We start from the raw sequence: 22,043 nt of genomic DNA on the forward strand, positions 1-22,043 counted from the left end.
GTAAATATTTTTTGAATGAATGAATTCTGCGTTCTTAAAAGTCAGTGTTTCATGGGGCTCCCTTCTTTTCCAGTGTGGCATGTGTCCCCCATGGCTTCCACGTGGCTGGTTTCCACACCTACCCCTCCAGCGCCCCCCATTTCTGATCTCCAGATTTATACATTCACCTTCTAAATGAACAGCCCTACTTAGAGATCACAGCCTGAATTCATGAACTTTCCCACAAACTTGTTTCTTTCCCGTTCCTGCTATTAATTGCTGTATCTGAACTCCTCCACACACACAGGCTTGGAATCGTGTGTTTTGCTCTCAGATCTGCAGTGTGAGCAGGTCACAGGGACAGCTTGTATGTGTTCTAGGTGGTTCCATGGGGGAGGTGCGAAGGCAGCAGGTAACGACCCCTGGGGCTGGAGTCATCAGAAGGCTGGCTCCCTCTGTGGGGCTGGAACTTCATCTAGGGTGTTGGCCAGACACTTACCTGTGGCCGCTCTGCATGACTTCTTGACTTCCTCAAGGCATGGAGATCTCTTAAGATCTTAAGATCTCTTAAGTATCTCTTAAGGATGAGGCACAAGCTGTGGCGCCTTTTGTGACCTCATCTTGGAAATCACATAGGATCATTCTGCCCTAGCTACAGGCCCACCCAGATTCAAGGGGAAGGAATATTGCCCCACGTTTAGATGGGAGGAGTGTTAGGCTGGCATTGTAGGAAAAGTCTGTGTTTGGGATCTTGTGGCAGTCATCTTGGAAAATGCCATCTGCTGTGGCCTGCAGCCTTCCCTTTCTAAGCAAAGGGTGTCACCACCCACCCAGCCGCTCACACCGCATACAGGAGGTTTATCTTCTTCCACTACCTCACCCTGCATGTGAGGAATGGAGGTTCTCTGGACTCTACCTGGTCTATTTCAACTTCTGTTTTATTCACCCCTACTTTACCCTCCATGCCCACCACGGTAGTGTAGACATCCATTAAGACACACTTGAGCAGGCTGCAGTTCACGTTGCCTTACCGCCACTGCCCTTCCCTTTCTGTCCCTCCTACATGTGATATCAGAGTGCAGTTTAAGAGTGAAGATTAGGGGGCGCCTGGGTGGCTCAGTGGGTTAAAGCTTCTGCCTTTGGCTCGGGTCATGATTCTGGGGTCCTGGGATTGAGCCCCGCATTGGGCTCTCTGCTCCACGGGGGAGCCTGCTTCCCTTCCTCTTTCTCTGCCTGCCTCCCTGCCTACTTGTGAGCTCTTTCCCTGTCAAATGCATAAATAAAATCTTAAAAAAAAAAAAAAAAGAATGACAATTAGGTGATGTCATTCTCTTGATGGAAGTCCCACCTTGATGTCCCATGGCCAGAGTGCAAAGCTAGACAGGAGCACCAGGGATATGGCTCCTGCTGACTTTTGCCGTCTCATCGCCAAAGCTGATGCCTCCTCTGCATCTCCCTTCCCCGCTTTGCCTCGACAGACTGTCTTCCCCAGCACGTCCACTTCCAACCCGTCTTATTCTCGGGAATACCCAAGTTCTAGTTGAAGTATCACTTCTTCCTTCCAGGCAGCTTTTCCTGAGACCTTCAGTCTGTCACCCCAGACCAGCCACTGTCTTTTCTCTAGTGTGTTCTGGTCATATACGCCCCTCCCCGGGGATGCAGTGGGCCTTGTGAGCGAAAGGCATCCCCTGCACCTGGGGGGGGGGGGCTCAGTGAGCATCAGGGAAGACAAACATTGGTGACAGCTTATGCCTGAAAGGTCCAATACCTTGGTAAGAAATTCTCATTTGAAAGGAAGTAATTGCAATCATCCTTCCCTAGCTCCTGCTTGTGAATGAGTTTATAAAAGATGAAACTGTTGAAGACATTTAATACACATCCAGAATTTACTACGTAAGACAGAGCTACTAAATAAACTGTGGTCACCAAGCCTTTGCAATCTCATAAATAGAAGAGATTTATCAAACTACCTGTATTTTTAGCCTCCTCTTTCTCTGGTAGGTTATAAAATATCAAAAGGGAGTAATCACATATCCCTGCCTATGAAACTGGTCCTTACCGTGAGTTGATTTGTAGTTACTGTGTTTCCTTGTTTCTATGGCTCTTTCGTCTTAGACAGAGGGGAGGGAGGCCGAGGTGTATCAGCTTTCCTCTGGTGACACGGGGACCCCGGGACCTACAGCACCGTGGCCCCACTCAGCTGCTTTTCCTCCCAGGAGGTGCAGAACTTCTGGAAGCTTATTTGGTGCCTTTTAACATTCTCCCGTTACCTCTCAGGGGCTAGCCATTCTCATCTCTTCCTTGTCTTAGAAAGGGAAATGATCTAGATTAAGAATTACATATCTTCCCCTCAGAAATTGGCAAGGGGATAGAAAGTGAATATGATATTTTAAAGATTTATTTGAAATGATATTGTTCATAACTGAATTTTATTCCAAAATCCATGTTCCTTGCTAGTCATGACACATGTCCTGTGTAGGGAGGATTATCTTTGCTCTATTTTTCCTTTTTACCATCATTACTCTCATTTTACATGGACCAGATTTCAGAGGTAAAAAATGACTGCAGACTTGCCATCACAAGTCGTGCAATGCTTAGACGCAAAGTACCGTAGAAGAGTGTTTTGGAAGTTTGTTGGATTCTAGCCTGCAGCGAAGTGATTTTTGGGATCTTTGCCTTAAGCACGTCTAACAAACATCTCTATCTCTCTCATAGCCACAGCTATTGCAAATCCAATACTGTCCTTCTTAGATGTTAAACGGATTTTGTTTCAAAAAATCACCTATAAAGGAGATGAGTTGAAAAAAGCCTTTGAGCTGCTCGACACCAGTCACAACATGACGGTGTCAAAGAATGAACTGAGAAGAATTATCACAACCTTCCTGATGCCTCTCACTAGAGAGCAGTTTCAGGATGTCCTGGCTCAGGTACAGTATGCACAGAGACTTAGAATAATAACCCAGCTATGGGGGCGCCTGGGGGGCTCAGTCGGTTAAGTGTCTGACTCTTGATTTCAGCTCAGGTCATGATCTCAGGATCCTGGGATAGAGCCCCCCCCCCCCGGGGGGGGGCTATGCTCAGCAGGGAGCCTGCTTGAGATTGTCTCTCTCTCTGCCCCACCCCTGCTCTTTCTCCCACTAAAAAAAAAACCCAGCTATGGACAAGTTGGAGTTAGTTACTGGAGTGTGAAATCCGTTCTGGCTTTCCCCCTTGGCCGTTCCAAGTAAGCAGATAAAGTTTTATTTATTTTTCACAATTCAGTGAAATTCTGGAAGATGTGGGATGATCAGCATAAGTGTGGGTCCTGTTTTGTGTGGAGTACTGGTATGGCTGCTTGCTTTCGTTTTTAAGGCTTCCATGTAAAAGTAGTTGGTCGGCTTCTATTTTGGAACTTAGTATTTTGGCATTTGTAGCCAGTGGTTATTGAGCACCTACTGTATGCTGGGCCCAATGCAGCGTATACAGACATGGGCCTGACCCTGAGGGCGTCCTGGTCCAGTGAGACATGTTTGGAAGTGTTGGTAAGCGTGGGCGTTAGCCGATGGGGAGCTATCTAAAAATGGGGTGGTGGTCCAGGAAGGCTTTGGGGGACGAAGGGATGTATTTAGTCGAGTTTTGACCGAGGGGTGGGTATTAGCTGGATGAAGGAAGAATGGAAGGGCATTGAAGGCAGAGAGAGTAATAGTGCAAGTGACACTTGAATGCCTGCATCAGCGCGGTGGGAACTGGGTAGTTTGTACCTAAAGCAAGGGGATATGTGTCAGGTGGATAAAGGGGCCAGTCTTGAAAAGGCCGATCTCAAAGAGTTTGGCCTCTGTCCTAGAAGCTGTAGGGGGCACACACTTGTACACACACACACATCACACACACGCATGCACTCAGACACAGAAATCAGCATATTTTTACTCATTCATTGCTTCTTAATCCGTCTGGCATTTCATAGTATTTAAAAGTCTGTTTCCTTCTAGAATTTGGTGACTGCCTCAACCCAACCCAGGTTCCTTACTTTTATAACACAGCCGTTACGTGTCAGGAAAACGAACAGCCCAGGGAAGTTCAGGTATTCCTGAATTCCGGTCAACCTCAGGGACTGGCGCGCTCCTTCCTTTCACTGATTTAAGAAAGAAATATTTGTAGACCTCTTTGTTGTTTTTTCTTGAGCATACCATGGTGCTGGTTCAAGGATTTCTCTTCCTTTAATTTGCTTTTTTACTGAATTTGAGATTTGTAGCCATTATTTTTATATATTTATTTTATTTCATCCTCCCTGAGACATTTTGATATTGTCGTTAGGCCCCTGAGGATCTGTTCGTTTTTTTCAATCTTTTCTTTCTGTTTTTCAGATTGGATATTATCTATTGATCTGTCTTCAATTTCATTGATTCCTTCTTTGCGTCTCTGTTCTGACATTAAGCTCATTCAGTGAATATTTAATATTAGATGTAGTGTTTTTCAGTTCTAGAATTCCCATTTGGTTCTATTTTATAATTTCCATTCATCTGCTCACATTTCCTGTTTTTTCTTCAATTTTGAGCATATTTCTTTTTAACTCATTAAGAATTGTTAAAATAGCTGCTTTAAAGGCCTTGAATGATAATTCTAATATCTGGGTTGTCTCAGGGTTGGGTTGTGTTGATTTTTTATTTTTCCTCTTAACAGGCAAGAGTCACATTTTTCTGGTTCCTCATATTTGAGTATATTTGGATTATATCCCAGACCAGTGCTGTCTAATGGAAATATAACACGAGGGGCACCTGGTACTGGCACAGTCAGCAGAGCGTGTGACACTTGATCTCGGGGCTGTGAGTTTGAGCCCCATGTTGGGTGTCAAGATTACTTAAAATCTAAAAAGAAAAGAAGTGTAGTGTGACTCACATTTATAACTTAAAATTTTCCAGTAGCCACATGAAGAAAATTAAAAAGAATTAATTTGAATAATATTTTATTTAAGCAATATAGCCAAACTATTACCCAATTTCAACGTGTTACCACTATTAAAAATTGACAATAAGTTATCTTGTGTTCTTTTATGTGTACTAAGTCTTCAAAACCAGATGCATAATTTACAGTCGACTTTGGCTCACAGTGGAAATACTTGATGTCTATTTAGATTTCATAAAATATGTATAATTAAAATGCTAGATTGACATACTGAGTCATTCCAAACATACTTAAAACTTTTCCAATCGCTGAATTTATTTAAAAATGTAAATTAATTAACAACGACCAAAGAAAAATCCAGTTCATTATTTGCCCTAGCCACACTTTAAGGGCTTGACAACCACATGTGGCTGTGGCAGCATTTTAGACGGTACAGGGCTAAACATTACGAATTCAGTACTGCGGAGACTAGATTCTGTTACATTCCTCTGAAGACTGTTGACGCTTCTGCTTCAGCACGAATTAACCTGAAAACCTTGCCTCACCTGTGGTGAGCAGTTGCTAGCATCTCATTGGCTCTTTTGTCTCTAGGTGGGTCTTTTTTTAGTCTAACCTGTATACACCTGCTTTGGGCATCTGCTGAAAACTTGGACAGAATTTATACCCAGAAAGTGGGTCTCCTTCTCTGTCTCTCTGATTGGAGATTTCATTCACATCCTTAGTAACTATGCTTGCTTTGGGTTCTGCGTACCAGTTCTTCAGGCCAGAGAGACAATAGGTTTTCTTTAGGGATTTTAGCCGCTCTGTGCTGGCGAGTGACTGGCTTCCTCTCAGGCTCAAAGCCATGAAGAACAGGAAACTCCCTCCATACTCGTCTCTTCTTCTGTGTTTTGAATTTCTCCAAAGTCTTCCTGTTTTTGTTCACTCTCCAGGGCCTTTAGATAGTTATTATTATTTTGTATTTACCAGAATTTAGAGTTGTTTTCTGTAGAAGTGGTCTGTTATGAGCTGTCTCTACCACAGCTGCTTCTGCTGATCATTTTTAAAAAGCAACCACAAATTTACAGAGAGGTTGGAAGTTTGTTGGGAAGAACAAATTTTTTCCCTGAAACATTTGGGAGTAAAGTGGCTCCATCACACCAAATATCTCAGTGTATGTGTCCCTCAGACAAGGATCGTGTTCTACATGACTACAGCCTGACCATTAAAACATGGATGTTAATATGAACTCACTGCTACCATCTCAGCCCTGGGACCCAACCTGGTTTTGCCAGTCATTCCATGCATGTCTTGTAATGATCCAGGTCAGAACATGAACTCCAAGTGCCCTTCAGTCTAGAGCAGTTCCCAGCCTTTCCTTAGCTTTCCTGACCTTACCACTCTGAAGATTGCAGAGGGTAGCATGTCCCTTGCTTGAGTTTATCTGATGGTTTCTGATGTTTATCGGATGATTGGGTCCAGGCTTGCATCTTGGGCGGGAGGATCACAGAAATGCTGTATTCTTCTCATGGCAACACTTTGGGTTGCACACAATCGTAGTTTGTCCCATGAAAGCTCATGTTGGCTTTGGCCATTTGATTAAGGTGGGATCTGTCAAGCTTTCTCCCGGTAAGGCACTGTTTACCCCCTTTACAATTAATAAGCATCTTGTGGAGAAAATTTGCAACTATGTAAATATCCCATTCCTTACCAGGCTTTTAATATTCATTTGTTATTTTTATGTTTTCAGGGACTCAAGATTACCTATTTGATTAAGTGGTTATGCTCCGTTGTGTTAATTATGTATTTTGATTTTTAAATTGTCTCTAATGTGGCCAGTAGGAGCCCCTTCAAGCTGGTTTACATGTACTTTTGACATGCCCCCCTCATTCTTGGAGCACTTCCTTGCTTTCTGATATAAGATATTCCAAACTTATCTGTTCTTTCCCTGCTTTGGTCCTGAAACCAGCCATTTCTCCAGAAAGCTCTGGTTCCTTTCAATGGAAAGATAATCAGAGTCCAGAATCTGGGCACTAGGGCTGCCCATTGCCATTGGGATGGCACTCCAAGCCTCTCTCATTGGGCAGAGTTCCAGGGGATACGTCCCCACCCCATATAAATGTACATTTGTGTCTACATTTCTCTATCAGCTTCTCCATGTATTGAAAACTGTGAGTTCACACCAGTACTGCCAGTTCTAATCCTGTACTTCAAGGTTCTTTCCAATTTTCTTGCTTTTCATATTTGTAATTATCTATTCAGACAATGAGAAACTTGGCTTCTATTATTCTTAATATATTTACTTATTTGATCTGTCTCCCTGGTATGTGATCATCTTCCATCCCCAGCGCTCTACCCGCCATGTGGTTGCTGTCTTCACCAGACTTTGGTCCATCCCACTCTGGACTCCCATGCCTCCCTCCAGCATGGCGGACTCTGTTTTCCTTTGTCGTGTCAGACTTTAGGATCTGTTAGGGGACAGGAAAGAAGGGAAGAGGAAATAAAGGGGAAGAGCTTTTCTCCTTTTTCAAAAAGGTTTCCCATTTCTTCACTTTAAAAATTTCACAAATAATACATATTAATGATTTCACATGTCACTTTTTTTACTGTAGCTATATTTTTATTAGAAATTTTGTTAAAACATAATTTTACATAATAAAATTCATTTCAAAATGTATAAGTTATTGGTTTTTATACATTCTGGGTTGGGAAACCATCTCTATGTCCAGAACATTTTCATCACCCCCCAAAAGAAACCCCACACTTGTTAATAGTCACTCCCCATTTCCCGTGTCCCTAGTCCCTGATAACCATGAATAGACTTTCTGCCACAATAGATCTGCCTCTTCTTGACATTTCATATAATGGAATACTAAAATACATAGTCTTTTGGGTCTGGCTTCTCTCACTTAGCATTGTGTGTTCAAAGTTCATCTATGTTGTAGCATAAATCAGTGCTTCCTTCCTTTTCATGGCTGAATCACATTCCGTTACATGCCTAGACCGCCTTTGGTGTTTTTATCAACACCTTTGGTGTTGATGGACCTCTGGGTTGTTTCTCCTTTTTGACTTTTGTGAATAATGTTGCTATGAAAATTCATGTACAAGTTTTTGTGTGGACAGGGGTTTTCATTTCTCTAAGGTACACACCTAGGAGTGGAAATTGTTGTGTCCTATGGTAGGTAATATTCTCTCAGAGTTTTTATTTAAATTTCAAATGGTTAACATACAGCATAGTATTAGTTCCAGGTGTGCAATTTAGTGATTCAGCACTGACACACAACACCCGCTGCTCATCACAAGTGCTCCCTTTAATCCCCGTCACCTGTTTCCCCCATCCCATCCCTCACCCACCTGCCCTCTAGTAGCCATCAAGTTTGTTCTTTAGAGTTAAGAGTTGGTTTCTTGGTTTGTCTCTCCCCACCCCGCCTCCATTGCTTCTTTGTTTTGTTCCTTAAATTCCACATAGGAGTGAAATCATATGGTGTTTGTCTTTCTCTGATTGACTTATTTCACTCAGAGTAATACTTTCTAGCTCCATCCATGTTGGTACAAAGGGCAAGATTTCATTCTTTTTTTTGATGGCTGAGTACTAGTACATCGTGTGTGTGTGTGTGTGTGTGTGTGTGTGTGTGTGTGTGTATGTATATACATACCACATCTTTATCCATTCGTCAACCCCTGGATACTTAATTTCCATAATTTGACAGGTAATGCTGCTATAAACATCAGAGCACATCTATCCCTTAAAATAAGTATTTTTGTATCCTTTGGGTAAATACCTAGTTGTGCAATTTCTGGGTCATGAGATAGTTCTATTTTTAGCTTTTTGGGGAACCTCCTCACTGTTTTCCACAGTGGCTGCACCAGTTTGGATTCCCACCAACAGTGCACAAAGGTTCCTGCTTTCTCCACATCTTTGCCAACACCTGTTGTTTCTTGTGTTGATTTTAGCCATTCTGACAGGTGTGAGGTGATACCTCACTGTGGTTTTGATTTGCATGTCCCTGATGATGAGTGCAACTGGTAATGTTCTCTTGCTTTTAAAGAACATTTGTCCTTGCAAACATTGCATCAGTTTCCTCATAAGCTTGATTTAACTGATACTTTATTTATACCAAATGGAGAGTTAAGATATTTTTCCTGCTAATGTCTCCCTATATTCATGATCTAATGTTAATTTAAAATTTTGACAATCTTCCCAAGCTAATCAACTATGCAGGAAGAGGAAAAGTACAGAAAATGTGAAATGTGTATCCGTTTTTAAAAGCTACATCTGTTTTTAAAAGAAGTCACTGAGAACTGTAGAGCCTCAAAGACTTTAAAAAACAGGTCCTAGTAGTCTGAAATAATAAGCGTGAATTTTCTAGAACCTGGAGCTCCTGTGAGTAAACCAAGGAGGCTGGAATGTGGTGCATTTTCAGGAGGCTGAGTTCACAGGAATGAAAGGCAGGGTTTCTCTTTCCAGTAGCTGGAGTTCACAGTGTCTGTGTGTGACTTCTAGATCTTTTACCAACAAATTCCTTTCCAATAGTGTACATAAGCCTAATTGGAAACCTATAAAACTGGTAAAACACTTCATGGGAATTTCACACTTTAAATTAGAAAAGAACTTTCCAATTATAGTGAATTCACTTTAGCTTTAATTTTATTTTAAGAACCATGTCAAAAATGCTTGAATGTCAGAGTGTTTTGATGATTGATCAGGGCGCAAATGATGTGGCATCGCTTGTAATCCACCCCATACCTTAGTTTCCATTCATGGTAACGTGAATTTTTTAAAAAATGTGGCTTCGGCCTCTGAATGTTAATAAAAATTTTATAAAAGGAGCTGAATTGGCAAAGAGATTCCAGAGAAGAAAAGCAGAGTTCTGTTCTGGTCCCCGTGGTTGTGCTGGGCTGGGGAAAGAGATGTCTTTGAAGACACTTGTCAACACGATGGATGCGGATTTAAACACTGGCCCCCTCCACCCCAGTCTCAGAATTTGCTTTTAGTGATTTCTCTTTGGACAGTTATGATTTTTTAAAAGATTTTTATTTATTTATTTGACAGATTACAAGTAGGCAGAGAGGCAGGCAGAAAGAGAGAGGAAGCAGGCTCCCTGCTGAGCAGAGAGCCCGACACAGGGCTCAGTCCCAGGACCCCCAAGATCATGACCCGAGCAGAAGGCAGAGGCTTAACCCACTGAGCCAAAGTGGGTTATGATTCTTAAACAGCTTTGCCAGAATCACAAGTATTGAAGACACGAGTTCTTAGCAGAGCCTCTCCTTTTAGACTAGATTCTTGGGTTATTTAGGGGCTTAGCTTTGGAGACTGGACTTTGCAAAAATGTATCTGCCTCATTAGAATTTTCGTTAAACGATAAGTAATGATGTGAAATGTGACAACATGGTCAATAAGTTATGGGCTTTCCCTCTCTCTCTCTCTCTCTCTTTGGAGGCAGAGTGATTAGTATAGGGGGAGGGAGGTGTGCTCTGGAGGCATTTGATGGGAATGGCACACAGGGAGGTCACACCTCTGCTCCATGAAAGGTGGCAGTGACCTCACCCTCAGGATCTGGTTTTGGGGCCAGATGAGTTAACGCGTGGAAAAATACCAGCAGTAGTGCTTGTGGCCATCTCCTGAGTATGGGGTCATACTCCGAATACTCAGAATGTGCGTTTCTTCCCCTCCTTGTGAAGTCTTACTACCAAAACGATGAGGGCCTCCGGTCTCGGAGCAGCACATGTACCCTGTTCTTGCCCTTCTGCTGTAAGGCTAGGGAAACTGGGAGGTGCCTACCCAAAATTACATCTACTACAAAACACCCTATCCGAAATGGAAATCATGGATGTTCTTTCCAGGACGCGGTTCGTGAAAGCCCACCCTGTGAGCCGCTGTCTCTCTAGTCCCATTTCCCGGTTATATGTATTTTAAATAGTAAAAAGAAGCTTGTCCTTTGGGGAAGACTGAGATAACCATGCCCTGCATTGAGGCTGGAATTGTAAGGGCTAAGTGAACATTGCACTTGATTGTATGGACATGGGAGCCATTCAGCAGTGTGGGAAATGGTACTTTGCATATTTGCATATGAAGCTTAATAAAATATATCTGTATTGATTCTGTATTTTAACTTTAGTTTCATAACCCTTTTGGGGGGAAGTAATTATTTTCACTTTTTAAAAATTCTGACTTTTTATTTAGAAGTAATTTCAGGGGAGCCTGGGTGGCCTCGTTGGTTAAGCGTCCTACTCTTGGCTTCGGCTCAGGTCCTGATCTCAGAGTCATGAGATCAAGCCTCGTGACAGGTTCCACTCCCAGGGTGGAGTCTGCTTGAGATTCTCTTTCTCTCTCCCTCTGCCCCTCCTGCTCATGCTCTCTCTAAAACAAGTAAAGGAATCTAAAAAAAAAAAAAAAAGAAGTAATTTCAAACCTCCAGAAAATTTAAAAGAATAAGGATAGTATAATTAGTACCCATATGGTACAAACAATACCCGTATATACTTAACCCAGATTTGCTGGTTATGAACATTCAACCTCATTTTACTTCTGTGTTCTTTTGTTATCTACGTGTGGTATGTGCAGAAATTGCAAACAGTTGACAAGATATGTACAGTGTATACATAATTTTTTTTCTGAACTACTTGAGAGGAAATTGCTTATATTATGGTTAGTCACTTCTACGTACTTAACTGCATATTCCCTAAGCATAAGAACTATTCTCTTGCATAATCACAGTACAGTTATCAACATTAGTAAATTAAATAGTGCAACAGTTCTTTTATTTTACCTATGGTCTGTATGGACCCAGTGGACCCTGTAATGTCCTTTATAGAATTTTTCAATTTGAAAATGGCTTTTTTCTACAGAAAGTTCATATGACATTCAGAGGATAAAATTGTGTTGTGGCATCAGCCTCTTGGGGAAAAATACATTCTAATATATGTGACTATATTTCAGGGGCACTTGGGTGGCTCAGTCAGTTGAGCGTGTCTGCCTTTGGCTCAGGTCATGATCCGGGGTCCTGGGATCAAGCCCCACGTCAGGCTTCTGCTCATCTCCTCCAGGGTTCTGCTTCTCCCTCTCTCCCTGCCCCTCCATTGGTTTTCTCTCCTTTTCTCTCAAATAAATAAAGAAATAATCTTAAAAAAAGAATATATTTCTACTCATTAACTTTTTTTTTGATTGAACTAGATTTCAGATAATTTTATAGACAGCTGGTTGACTTTTAATTGAGCACAGACTGGCATTTTGGCATTTAGGCTGCTTGTAGCTGGTTTACTAGGGACACGTGTCAGCTCAGACACCTGGGTGAAGCAGTTGTATTTCCTAGAAGGCCCATCCCACTAACAGTATCCTACCTTCCATCACGAAAGCTCCCGTGCTGTCTGCTGCTGGGATCTGAACCCTCTAACTGGCCATCTGTCTTCTTGTTTGAATGTAGGTCCCCCTCACCAGCTCTGGTGCCATCCCGTATCTTGAATTCCTGTCCCGGTTTGGTGACATGGACCTAAATATAAATGTTATAAAGAAGTAAGTGGTTTTTCTTTTCTCATATGAAAATGTGAAATTTGGAATGATGAGAGAGGACGTAAGGTCAGGACAGCTAATCATGTCAGCAGATATATATGGAAGAGGCATTGGTAGAATCGTCCATATAGAATTTAATGTAGTTAATCCTCAGTCAAAAGGTTGTTTAAAGAAGACTTTTAACCTCTATTTCAGATAAAAGAAAGAATATTGTATTGAAAACCAGATTAACATATTTTATATGCAGTGTATTTTGGATTTGGAAATAATAAATAATGACAAGTAAATAATAAATAAACAAATAAATAAATAAATTTTAATTTTAAAGAAAATATTAAGATGCAAAATTTAAATTTATTCATTTTTATTTCATTTTTAGTGGCTTTCATTGGAAAGTGATCATATTTTAGCAGCTAGAAAGGAAATGCTTTTTAAAAGCTTTATTTATTTATTTATTTTAGAGACAGCGAGTGCACACATGAATGGGAGGGGTAGAGAGAGGGGGGACTCTCAAGCAGAGTCCACACTGAGCAGGGAGCCTGACGTGGGGCTCCATCTGAGGACCCTGAGATCATGACCTGAGCTAAAACCAGGAGTCGGACACTCAGCTGATTGCGCCACCCAGGCACCCCAGAAATGACTTTTTTTTCAATAGTTCTTTTTTTTTTTAAGATTTTATTTATTTATTTGACAGACAGAGATCACAAGTAGGCAGAGAGGCAGGCAGAGAGAGAAGGAGGGGGAAGCAGGCTCCCTGCTGAGCAGAGAGCCTGATGCGGGGCTGGATCCCAGGACCCTGGGACCATGACCCGAGCCGAAGGCAGAGGCTTTAACTGTAAGGTATGCATGGGGCTCATTTGGTGTATAAGCTGAAAATGGAGAGTGTTAGAGTATGAGCTGTCACGGCTCTCTCACCGGAAAGGTCTCTGATTCTAGTGTCTGATTTAGGAAAGACCATATTAGTGAAAAGTTATTCACTTAGATTATTGGACTCTAAATGAATAACCTCATTTTCTCAGGAATTGTTCAAACAGTTTTAAGAGTTAAATTAGACCCTGAGAAACTAGCAGATTTGGGGACGAGAGCTCTCATGACTGAGTCTGTTGCGGTCCCAGTGTAGGTGTGAGAAGTCGTGCAGCCGGGGGGAGGGGCAACGGGGACTCGTTCAGCGGACTTAAGTTTCAGTTTCGTAAGATGAGAAAGTTTTGGAGGAGAGGTGTTGTACAACAGTGTGAATACACGTAACACTACTGAACTGCACACTTAACGATGATTAAATGGTGAATTTTATGTTACCTGGGTAGGTTTTTGTTTTTTAACCACAATTAAAAGAAAAAAAAAAAAAGGATCAATGAATCAGTATGGCGGCTCCAGTGAGAATGACAAAGTACATGTCCTCCTTGGTCCAGTGGTCAGGGACTTCTCTGTGCTCCGATTAGTTAATGACTTGGAAGTGGTCGGCCGAGATAATCTCCAGGTTTATTTGAAAGAATGACTAGTTGTTTTATAAACTGTATATTTGCACCCTTAACCTAAAATAATCCCCATTTGTGATAAGCTTTTGGGGTGGACAGTAGCCTAATTTGAATATTCTTTGTTGAAAAAGCTAAACAATTAGAAAAACTGAAAGCAGGAGTAGTCTTGTGTGTGTGTGTGTGTGTGTGTTTTCTTTCGGTACCTTAATTGTGAAACATTAGTCTAATAGTTAATTTGAGATGCACAAGTTACTTCCTTAACTATAAGAGGCTAAATATTTTAACTAAATTTGAAAGATTCAGCTCATAACTGACTTAGATCACAGGGCTGAATTTTCTTTACTGCTGGAGACGATGCATTGTAGTGAGCGGACACTGTTCCTCCTGGTGATACGGTAGGCTCTGTGCACAAACAGCTCTGCCACTGGAAACAACTAAAATAACCAATAAAAGGTAAAATGTATACATACATTTTCCTTCACCAGTGAGCTGGCAAGAAAGTAGGTACTCCCCTACTTTAGGAGATAGAATCAGGAGAAGGGAGCATTCTATCCAGCCAGCTTTTGCCTTGAGAGTATTAGCTAAATCCTGTGAATTTGTGTTTCAGTTTGGCTGGCTGTTTGGAGTAAAGGGGACAGGGGACAAAATCTAGAGGCCTGGGGGCACCTGGGTGGCTCAGTAGGTTAAAGCCTCTGCTTTTGGCTCAGGTCACCATCCCCGGGTCCTGGGATCGAGTCCTGCATCGGGCTCTCTGCTCAGCAGGGAGCCTGCTCCCCGCCCCCCTCTGCCTGCCTTTCTGCCTACTTGTGATCTCTGTCAAATAAATAAATAAAATCTTAAAATATCTAGAGGCCTGCCCCACGTGGGGGGAACTAATAGAAGACTAGTATATATAAAACTGTGACATCTAAACCCTCATATGAGGATAGGTTACAAATATAAATCTGCCTCCCTAAATGGCACAAGGGAACCTACGTATTGTCAACTATTTTCATGCTGGTGTTGGGTGACTAGAGGACAAAATTGTAATTGTAAGTCAGTATTTACCCAAGTCTGCCTGAAACAGTGCTACCTGTATGGCCTGAAAAGTCTTGGGCTAGGAGTTTGCTTAAAACTGGTGCAGGGGGGCGCCTGGGTGGCTCAGTGGGTTAAAGCCTCTGCCTTCAGCTCAGGTCATGATCCTGCAGTCCTGGGATCAAGTCCCACGTCGGGCTCTCGGCTCAGCGGGGAGACTGCTTCCCCTTTTCTCTCTCTGCCTGCCTCTCTGTCTACTTGTGATCTCTGTGTGTCAAATAATTAAAATCTTTAAAAAACAAAACAAACTGGTGCAGGGCTGGGTATGACCTGTACAGGACTGTGTTTGTGACCCAGCCCTCACAGAAGGACTGTGTTTGCGACCCAGCCCTCACAGAATTTCCACAGACAAGTGCCAAGTAGTATCAGGCCACACACGAATCACTGAAAACATATGATGAGACAAAGAATGAGGCCTGCAAACCAATAGAGCTCCAGAGGGCCAGTATCCAGTACAGATATCCAAATACATGAATCCCACAGCCATCAGATCTAGAATCTGAAACCGTGGTAGTGTGCTCAGAGAAAGGTAAGCACGGATGCCTTGTATAAACACGAAATAAGAGGCAAAAAGAAAAAAAAAAGATTCAAAGAAGTACAGAACAGAACTTCTGGTAGCGAAAGATACGATCATTGTGGCGATAAAATCCAGTGGCCGGGTGGAGAGTGTGGATGAAGTGCAGCTGAAAGGAGCATTAGTGGAGTGGAAAGTAGGTCCGAAGCTGTGATCCGGAAAGCCACACGGGAGGACAGAGAGATCGAATATGGAGGACGGGTCTAAGAGACATGGAGGGGAGAGAAGGGGGTTTCTTATGGGGTTTCCAGATATTTAGGGAAAAGGATAGGGATCTTAAGCCAGACGGATGGACAGAAACCCCCGTGTAGACATGTCACAGAGAGACTGCAAATCTTTGGCATCGCCCTCAGTATCACAGAGAGCAGTAAAGGCAGTGAGGGGACGCGCTGGGTTCACTTAGGACTGACCCTTGGGCCAAGGCTGATATTCCAGGTGTGAGAGCATGGGACGGTCTCTCCCACACACTGGGAATGGTATTTGCCAGCCTAGAGTTGGTAAGACTGAGATCTCTTCCTGTGGGAACGCCGGGAACCTTTCCCTCTTCTCGCCATAGTACAGGCTCAAGCACTGATGTCAGGCTGTGGGGACAAGGAGAGACTTGTGGCACCTTTGCCTGCCATGTTCAAGGTCGCCTTTCAGCCAGATCCTCTCTTTCTTCATCCTGCAAAGCGTGCCTCTTACTTGTGTCTGTGCGTGTGATACTTTCGGTGGAAGGAAAACGCTTTGGGATGGACAGTAAGACGCGATGCGGGCAACAAGAGGGCAGAGATGTGGGGTTAGATCCTAACACGCCCACTGACCTCGGGAAGCATGAAGGACTAGGAATAATGACGACTTTGGGAATTTAAAGATAGGATAGAATTTAAAATACATGATAGTAGCAATATATATGCTGAGAGGAGGGACCAGAATAGAATGGTCTAGAGTCGTCACTTTGACCAGAAGGAAGATTGAAATTTTTGATTAACTTTAGACTTTGAAAAATATGCAAGTTAGGGGCATCTGGGTGGCTCAGTCGTTAAGTGGCTGCCTTTCGCTCAAGTCATGATCCTGGGGTCCTGGGATCAAGCCCCACATCGGGCTCCCTGCTCAGTGGGGAGCCTGCTTCTCCCTCTCCTGCTCCCTGTGCTTGTGTTCCCTCTCTTGCTATTTCTCTCTATCAAATAAATAAAACCCTAAAAAAAAGAAAAATACACAGGTTATCATTTCTAGAGCAGCTGTCATAAGATTAAAAATGGAATGACTGATTCCCAACTTACAGAGGCAGACAAAAGGAGTCGTAAAAACGGGACTGACGGAAAGGAAGGCAAGAAGCCGCAGAATAGGCAGAATAAATAAAAATCCCAAGTATATCGGTAATTGTAATAAAGGTTCCACTTAAAAGGCACAGACTGCGTGATTCGATAAGAGAGAGTAAAATCCACGAAGAGAAGAAACTACACATAAGTTTATAGAATCTACGAGTTTATAGACAGGTTGAAGTGGAAGGGCTCAAAGACATACCATTCCAAAGAATACTCATCTCAAGAAGCTGTTGTGGCTGAGTTACTACCCGATGATGGGCTGTGTCTCCTGAAGGACGCGCTGAGATGGAGTCAGGGGAGACCGTGGTGAAGGGAAGGGGCCCCGCGCGCGCTTGGGCAGAGCGTTTTCCTGGGGGACGGGAGGGTGAGATGGGGAGCGAGGCCACCAGGCTCTGGACCCAAGCTGCTGTCTCTTCAACTGATGGCAGCTACACAGGCCTTTTCCGATTTCTGTTCTTTAAATTTTGTTGCTAAAAAGTGTCATGCGTCTAGTCAATACATAATTAAAACAAAAATTACTGCATTTAAAACCGCGTCATAAGGCTGGATTCCTGGTGAGTTTCCACCTTGGACTTGGACACTTTAACCCTCTGAGCCTCAGTTTCCTCCTATGTAAAACGTAGTTCATTTCTGCTTAAAATGCCCCGATGGCTTCCCGTTGCCCCTGTAGAAAGATTCCTTATCATGGTCACAGCACCAAGGAATGGTGTCCACTCCATCTCTGAACTCTCCCCCACCCTTGCCCTGCTGGGCGGGCTCTGGTCTCCCCGGCCGATTGACAGCAGCAAGGCTGGCATGTGCTGAGCTCTGGCCCCTGTGTGCTCCCTTTGCTTTGTCCAGAGAGCTTTTCCTTCCATTGGGTCGCTCCTGGCTCCTCACCTGGTGGGTCTTTCCTGGCTCTTTCCAAAGAGGGTCTCGGAAGCAGTTTACAGATGTATGGATAACCCCAAATAAAAAATAGTTAATTAAAGCAGATGGCCCCAGGGGCACCTGAGTGGCCCTGTTGGTTGAACATCGGACTCTTGATTTTGGCTCGGGTCATGATCTCTTGGTCGTGAGATCGAGCCCCATGTAGGGCACCGTGCTCAGTGCAGAGTCAGCTTGAGAGATCTTCTCTCCCTCTGCCCCTCCCCCTGCTCGTGTTCTCTCTCTCTCTCTTTCTCATAAATAAATAAAATCTAAAAAAACGTAGGCAGAGCCGAGGGGATGGTGCGTGCCTCCACCATCAAGTCCTTTATGGAGTGGCTTAGCTTGCTTCCTCCCCAGTGGACTGGGAACCCCTCAGAGGTCAGAGCAAAGTGCAGCAGCAGGGGGGCTGAAGGTGGGGCCATGACCCGCACCTCCAGTTCGCCACCCGTGACCTTTGTCTCCCTGTCTCCTTGTCTGCAATGATGGCCCTTGACCCACACAGTTGTTATGAGGATGAACCCAGACGGGGCTCGCCGGGGCTCACCATAGGAAATGCTCATCAAGTGTCAGCTGTAATTACTCCGTTCCCACGGTACCCTGGGAGAAGGAATAAATGTCGTTGTGTTTTATTTTATGGATGTGGAAACGGAGGCATGGAGAAGCTAAGGGCTTGGCCCAAGCCCCCTCTGCCAGCGAACAGCGGTGCCTAAGAAATACCTTGCATTAGAAAATACATAATTTAGAAAGCCTTATCATTTTGATCTCTGCATGTCCTATGTAAGCATTTATTTAGTTAAAACATAATAATGCAAAGTTTCTCTCTTTCTTTTTAAGAGGAGGTGAGAATGAAGTGAGTCGCAGTCGGACAGTAAAAGAACTTGAGACCCAAATAGGAGAAAAGGTAATGGAGATCTTTTCAAATTCCGCACCCCCACCCCCGCGTCCAGAGTCATTGTTAGCAGAGGTAGATGAAGCAGAATGAGCCACATCTTGTCGTCTGTGCTCTCGCGTCAAAGCTGGCTGACGAGTAGATCCTGTAACAAGCCCGTGTGAAAGCTTGTATGCAGACAACTTGCACTGCCTCGCCTGGCGTCTCTTTGGGTGAATGACACCAACAGAAGTCCTGGAATATTAATCGCTTTTGTATTAACTTTAGATCCCTAGTGGTAGGCCTGCCCTTTCTGCTTTTGTCTAAGACTAAAGCAAAGGCTCTCTTTAGAAGGAGAAAACTTCTGCATTTTAGCAGTAAGTGCCAGTCGAGAGCAGCATGCTAAAAAATAACCGGGAAAACTCAGAGCGATGTATATTTAAGTAGTGAGTAATTTAGCCACAGAAGCTACTACATGTGTTTGGAAGAAGAGCCCATAGTCTTGTCCCTCTTTGCTGGTTATGGTTAGACATCATCGCCCACAGCCAGGGAGCGGGGAGATGCTGCGGCTTTCGGGGGGTTGGAATCAGACCCCTTTTAAAAATGCATTTGAGCCTGTCAGTTACACAGGCAGCCTGAGAATCATGATTCAATTTACTCGATTCAATATGTTGGTTTGAAATGTGACAAATTTTCTTTCCTTTTTGAACTCCTCCGAGATTTTCATACATTTCAAAATAAAAAATAGCCAGGAATCCACAAAATGTTTGTCTGAATTTCCCTGGCTGATGCCATTAACACCAGAAAATTCATCTTCATGTGATACTTTTTTAAGCATTATATATTCCTAAAAATCTGGTTTCACTATATGTTAGTAAGGACCCTGATGTAATTATTTGCTGCTTCTATTGTGGTTCATGGGTAAAGCTGTAGGAAATATGTAATGGGATTGATATTATTTATGGCTCATCTTTAATATGTCTCTCCCTAAACTGTGTTAATCATGAAATACTCCTGGGAAATTCAGCCATTTATGACAATCATCGTATCAACATAAACACCCTCATGGGTCAATAATGGATCGTTTCAGTGAGTGTGGTGTGTACGGACCTCGGCCGGGATGGTAAATGACCGACAAGAAGGCTTCCATGAGGAAATCTACAAGGGAACTCCACTACTAGTCAGTCATCCCTTCTTCTGACTCCTCTTTTATTCCAGAAGCCCCCTCTTCTCCGTGGGGGTAGCCCTCAAACCGGTTTAAAGTTGAGTTGTCAGCGGGCTTACACAGTACAGCTTTCAAGCAGCTTCTAGGGAAATAGCTGAAGAGGGGTGATTGAGGAAGTGCTAGACCCCAGGGCGGCTGGGGTGGGGGGCGCGGGGGCATGTTCTGTGCCAGGCTTTCTAGCCAGCGTCAACTGCAACCCCAGTTCTACCCGGGACCCCGCCTCTGGCCGGGCAGGTGGTGTAGGACAAGACTGACCTTGGGACTGTTAAAAAAACAAAACTCAGCTGAGTAAATCTGAAGATCTAATTGGCTTTATTAAGCGATTCGTGAATTGAGCAGTGCCCCACGAAGCAAAGTCGGGGGGGCAGTGCGAGGAGATGTACAAAGGGACGGGATTTTACAAGGAGGGGGGCCAGGCCAGAAGGGTTAGCAAAAGGAAAGAAAGGATTGTTTCAGGCCAGGTCACCTTCCCTTGGTGGGGGGAGCAGGGGCGGACAAGGGGTCTCATTAGGTAGATTACCTCATCTTCCTTTGGGAGTGGTGTGGGGGGAGGGGGAGTAGAGAGGGCGCACGTGACGAGATTACCTCATCGGAGCTGACCAGCTAATTCCAGATTGATTGGCTTCAAGTTCCAGTCCTGGAGAAGCCGAGACTTAAGTCTTGGTTTGCCATGCTGCAGGCAAGTGACTCTACAGAGAGTCTGTAGCTTTTCTTTTCAATAGGATGGGGTCAGATCTGGGTTGCCATCTTGGAGCTCTGCCCTTTACCAGCCTGGCAGACTTGACAAGTCCTTGTCACTGGGTTTCTTCATCCATTAGTGGGAATAATAACACCCACCTGGAAGTATAACCGAACTCAAGGGTTTCGCTGCTTGTAGTCCATCAAACTGAACACAACCTTTGTTGAAAGCAAAGAACTTGGTATTAACCTGTTCCAAGTAAGGAGACCGTGTGTGCACGCTATACACAGTCTCCCTGAGGGGTTCCAACAGGAAGCTTTTAGTCCATGTATTGAGGGCAAGGGCAGGGAGCACACTAGGCACTTCTGGCTCAATTGCGCATGCCTAGTGTTTCAACATGCTAGTGCCTTTACATCGGATGGTCCCCCCCCACAAAATGGCGGAAAACTCTGCCCATGGGAGGGGCTCCTAGTATTAATAATGAACTAAAGGTGACCAGGACCACTTGGGGGCATCTGCGTAGGTACTCAGCTCCCAGTCCAGCTCAAGGAGGCTCACATAAGGGGGTGTCAGGCAAGACACATCTGGCAAGGGGCTCTTGGGTGAGACACCTAGTTGAGCATCTCCTTGATGGAACTGTTGGTTCTGTAAACAAAGCCCATCCCTTCCCTGCTTCTGTCCCTTCCCTTCCTCCCTGATGTTGATAGCTTTTAGCCCTCTTAGTAACTTCCTGTTGCATCCTGGTTAACAGAAGTGCTGTTGTGTGGCTTAACACTACGCAGTCAGTATAAAACACCTGGAACAGCTGGGAAGTGCCAGCTCTCACTAGAACGATTATTACTGCAGCTCCCTTCGAATGACAGGTAGGGACACCAGTGAATCATTCCTTCCCACCTACTCCCAAAACAAGCAGAACAAACCAGATACCCTCACTTGTTTGCTGAGTATAGGAGCATATTTCCAGCTGAGACGCTCGTCCTGCAAACACTGCCCACACGAGCATTGGAGACAGGGAACGCATACCTGGGAGCTGTTAAAGGAAGGCTCTCTTTAGACATATGTTGTCATTGCCGGCTGATCTATACGGTCTGGGAATGGAAGAACGCTCATTATTTCATTTTAAATATAAGTCCACATGGCTTGCTAGAGCCAAGAATGCATGCAAATGTCTCTGAATTTTGGGAGCCAGACTTTGCTAAATGTATGTGTCGTCTAGCCTTCCTAAACCAACAAATAATGAGCAGTTGGCACCCCAGACCTACCAAACCCCAGTGCTCGTGCTTCCTGATCGTTCTCCACTGCAGAGAGCTCGGTCCGATGGCTGGTTCCTTGGTCTTTCCCTTCCTCTCACACACTTAGACCCTCCTGTGTAGGTTCACATCCCCCCTCATTACCCAGTCACATCCTTGGGCTCTCTGAAGCCTCGTTCTCTCTGTCTGTCATGGGCTGGGGACCAGCCTGGATGGTCTCCAGGTCCCGGCTCTCCCAACCTGTGGTGACTGCGATCCACGGCTTCACGTGAAGAGGTCGCTGTCTGATCCCGTGGGGCTCTGTGAGCCCAGGGAGTCCTGAGGACATCATCT

At 44.1% G+C, this 22,043-nt stretch overlaps 1 protein-coding gene across 1 annotated transcript in view; it reads left to right on the forward strand.

Moving 5' to 3' along the window:
• Positions 1 to 22,043, forward strand: part of EFCAB6 (EF-hand calcium binding domain 6) — a 201,548-nt gene that overhangs the window by 5,263 nt on the left and 174,242 nt on the right. Inside the window, exons 2-4 of the mRNA XM_059404572.1 lie at positions 2,695 to 2,906; positions 12,264 to 12,352; positions 18,523 to 18,589. Coding sequence (XP_059260555.1) covers positions 2,695 to 2,906; positions 12,264 to 12,352; positions 18,523 to 18,589 — 368 coding nt within the window. The remainder of the gene's footprint in view (positions 1 to 2,694; positions 2,907 to 12,263; positions 12,353 to 18,522; positions 18,590 to 22,043) is intronic.

The sequence above is a fragment of the Mustela nigripes genome, chromosome 6 (genome assembly GCF_022355385.1).
Source record: "Mustela nigripes isolate SB6536 chromosome 6, MUSNIG.SB6536, whole genome shotgun sequence".
Taxonomy (NCBI): domain Eukaryota; kingdom Metazoa; phylum Chordata; class Mammalia; order Carnivora; family Mustelidae; genus Mustela; species Mustela nigripes.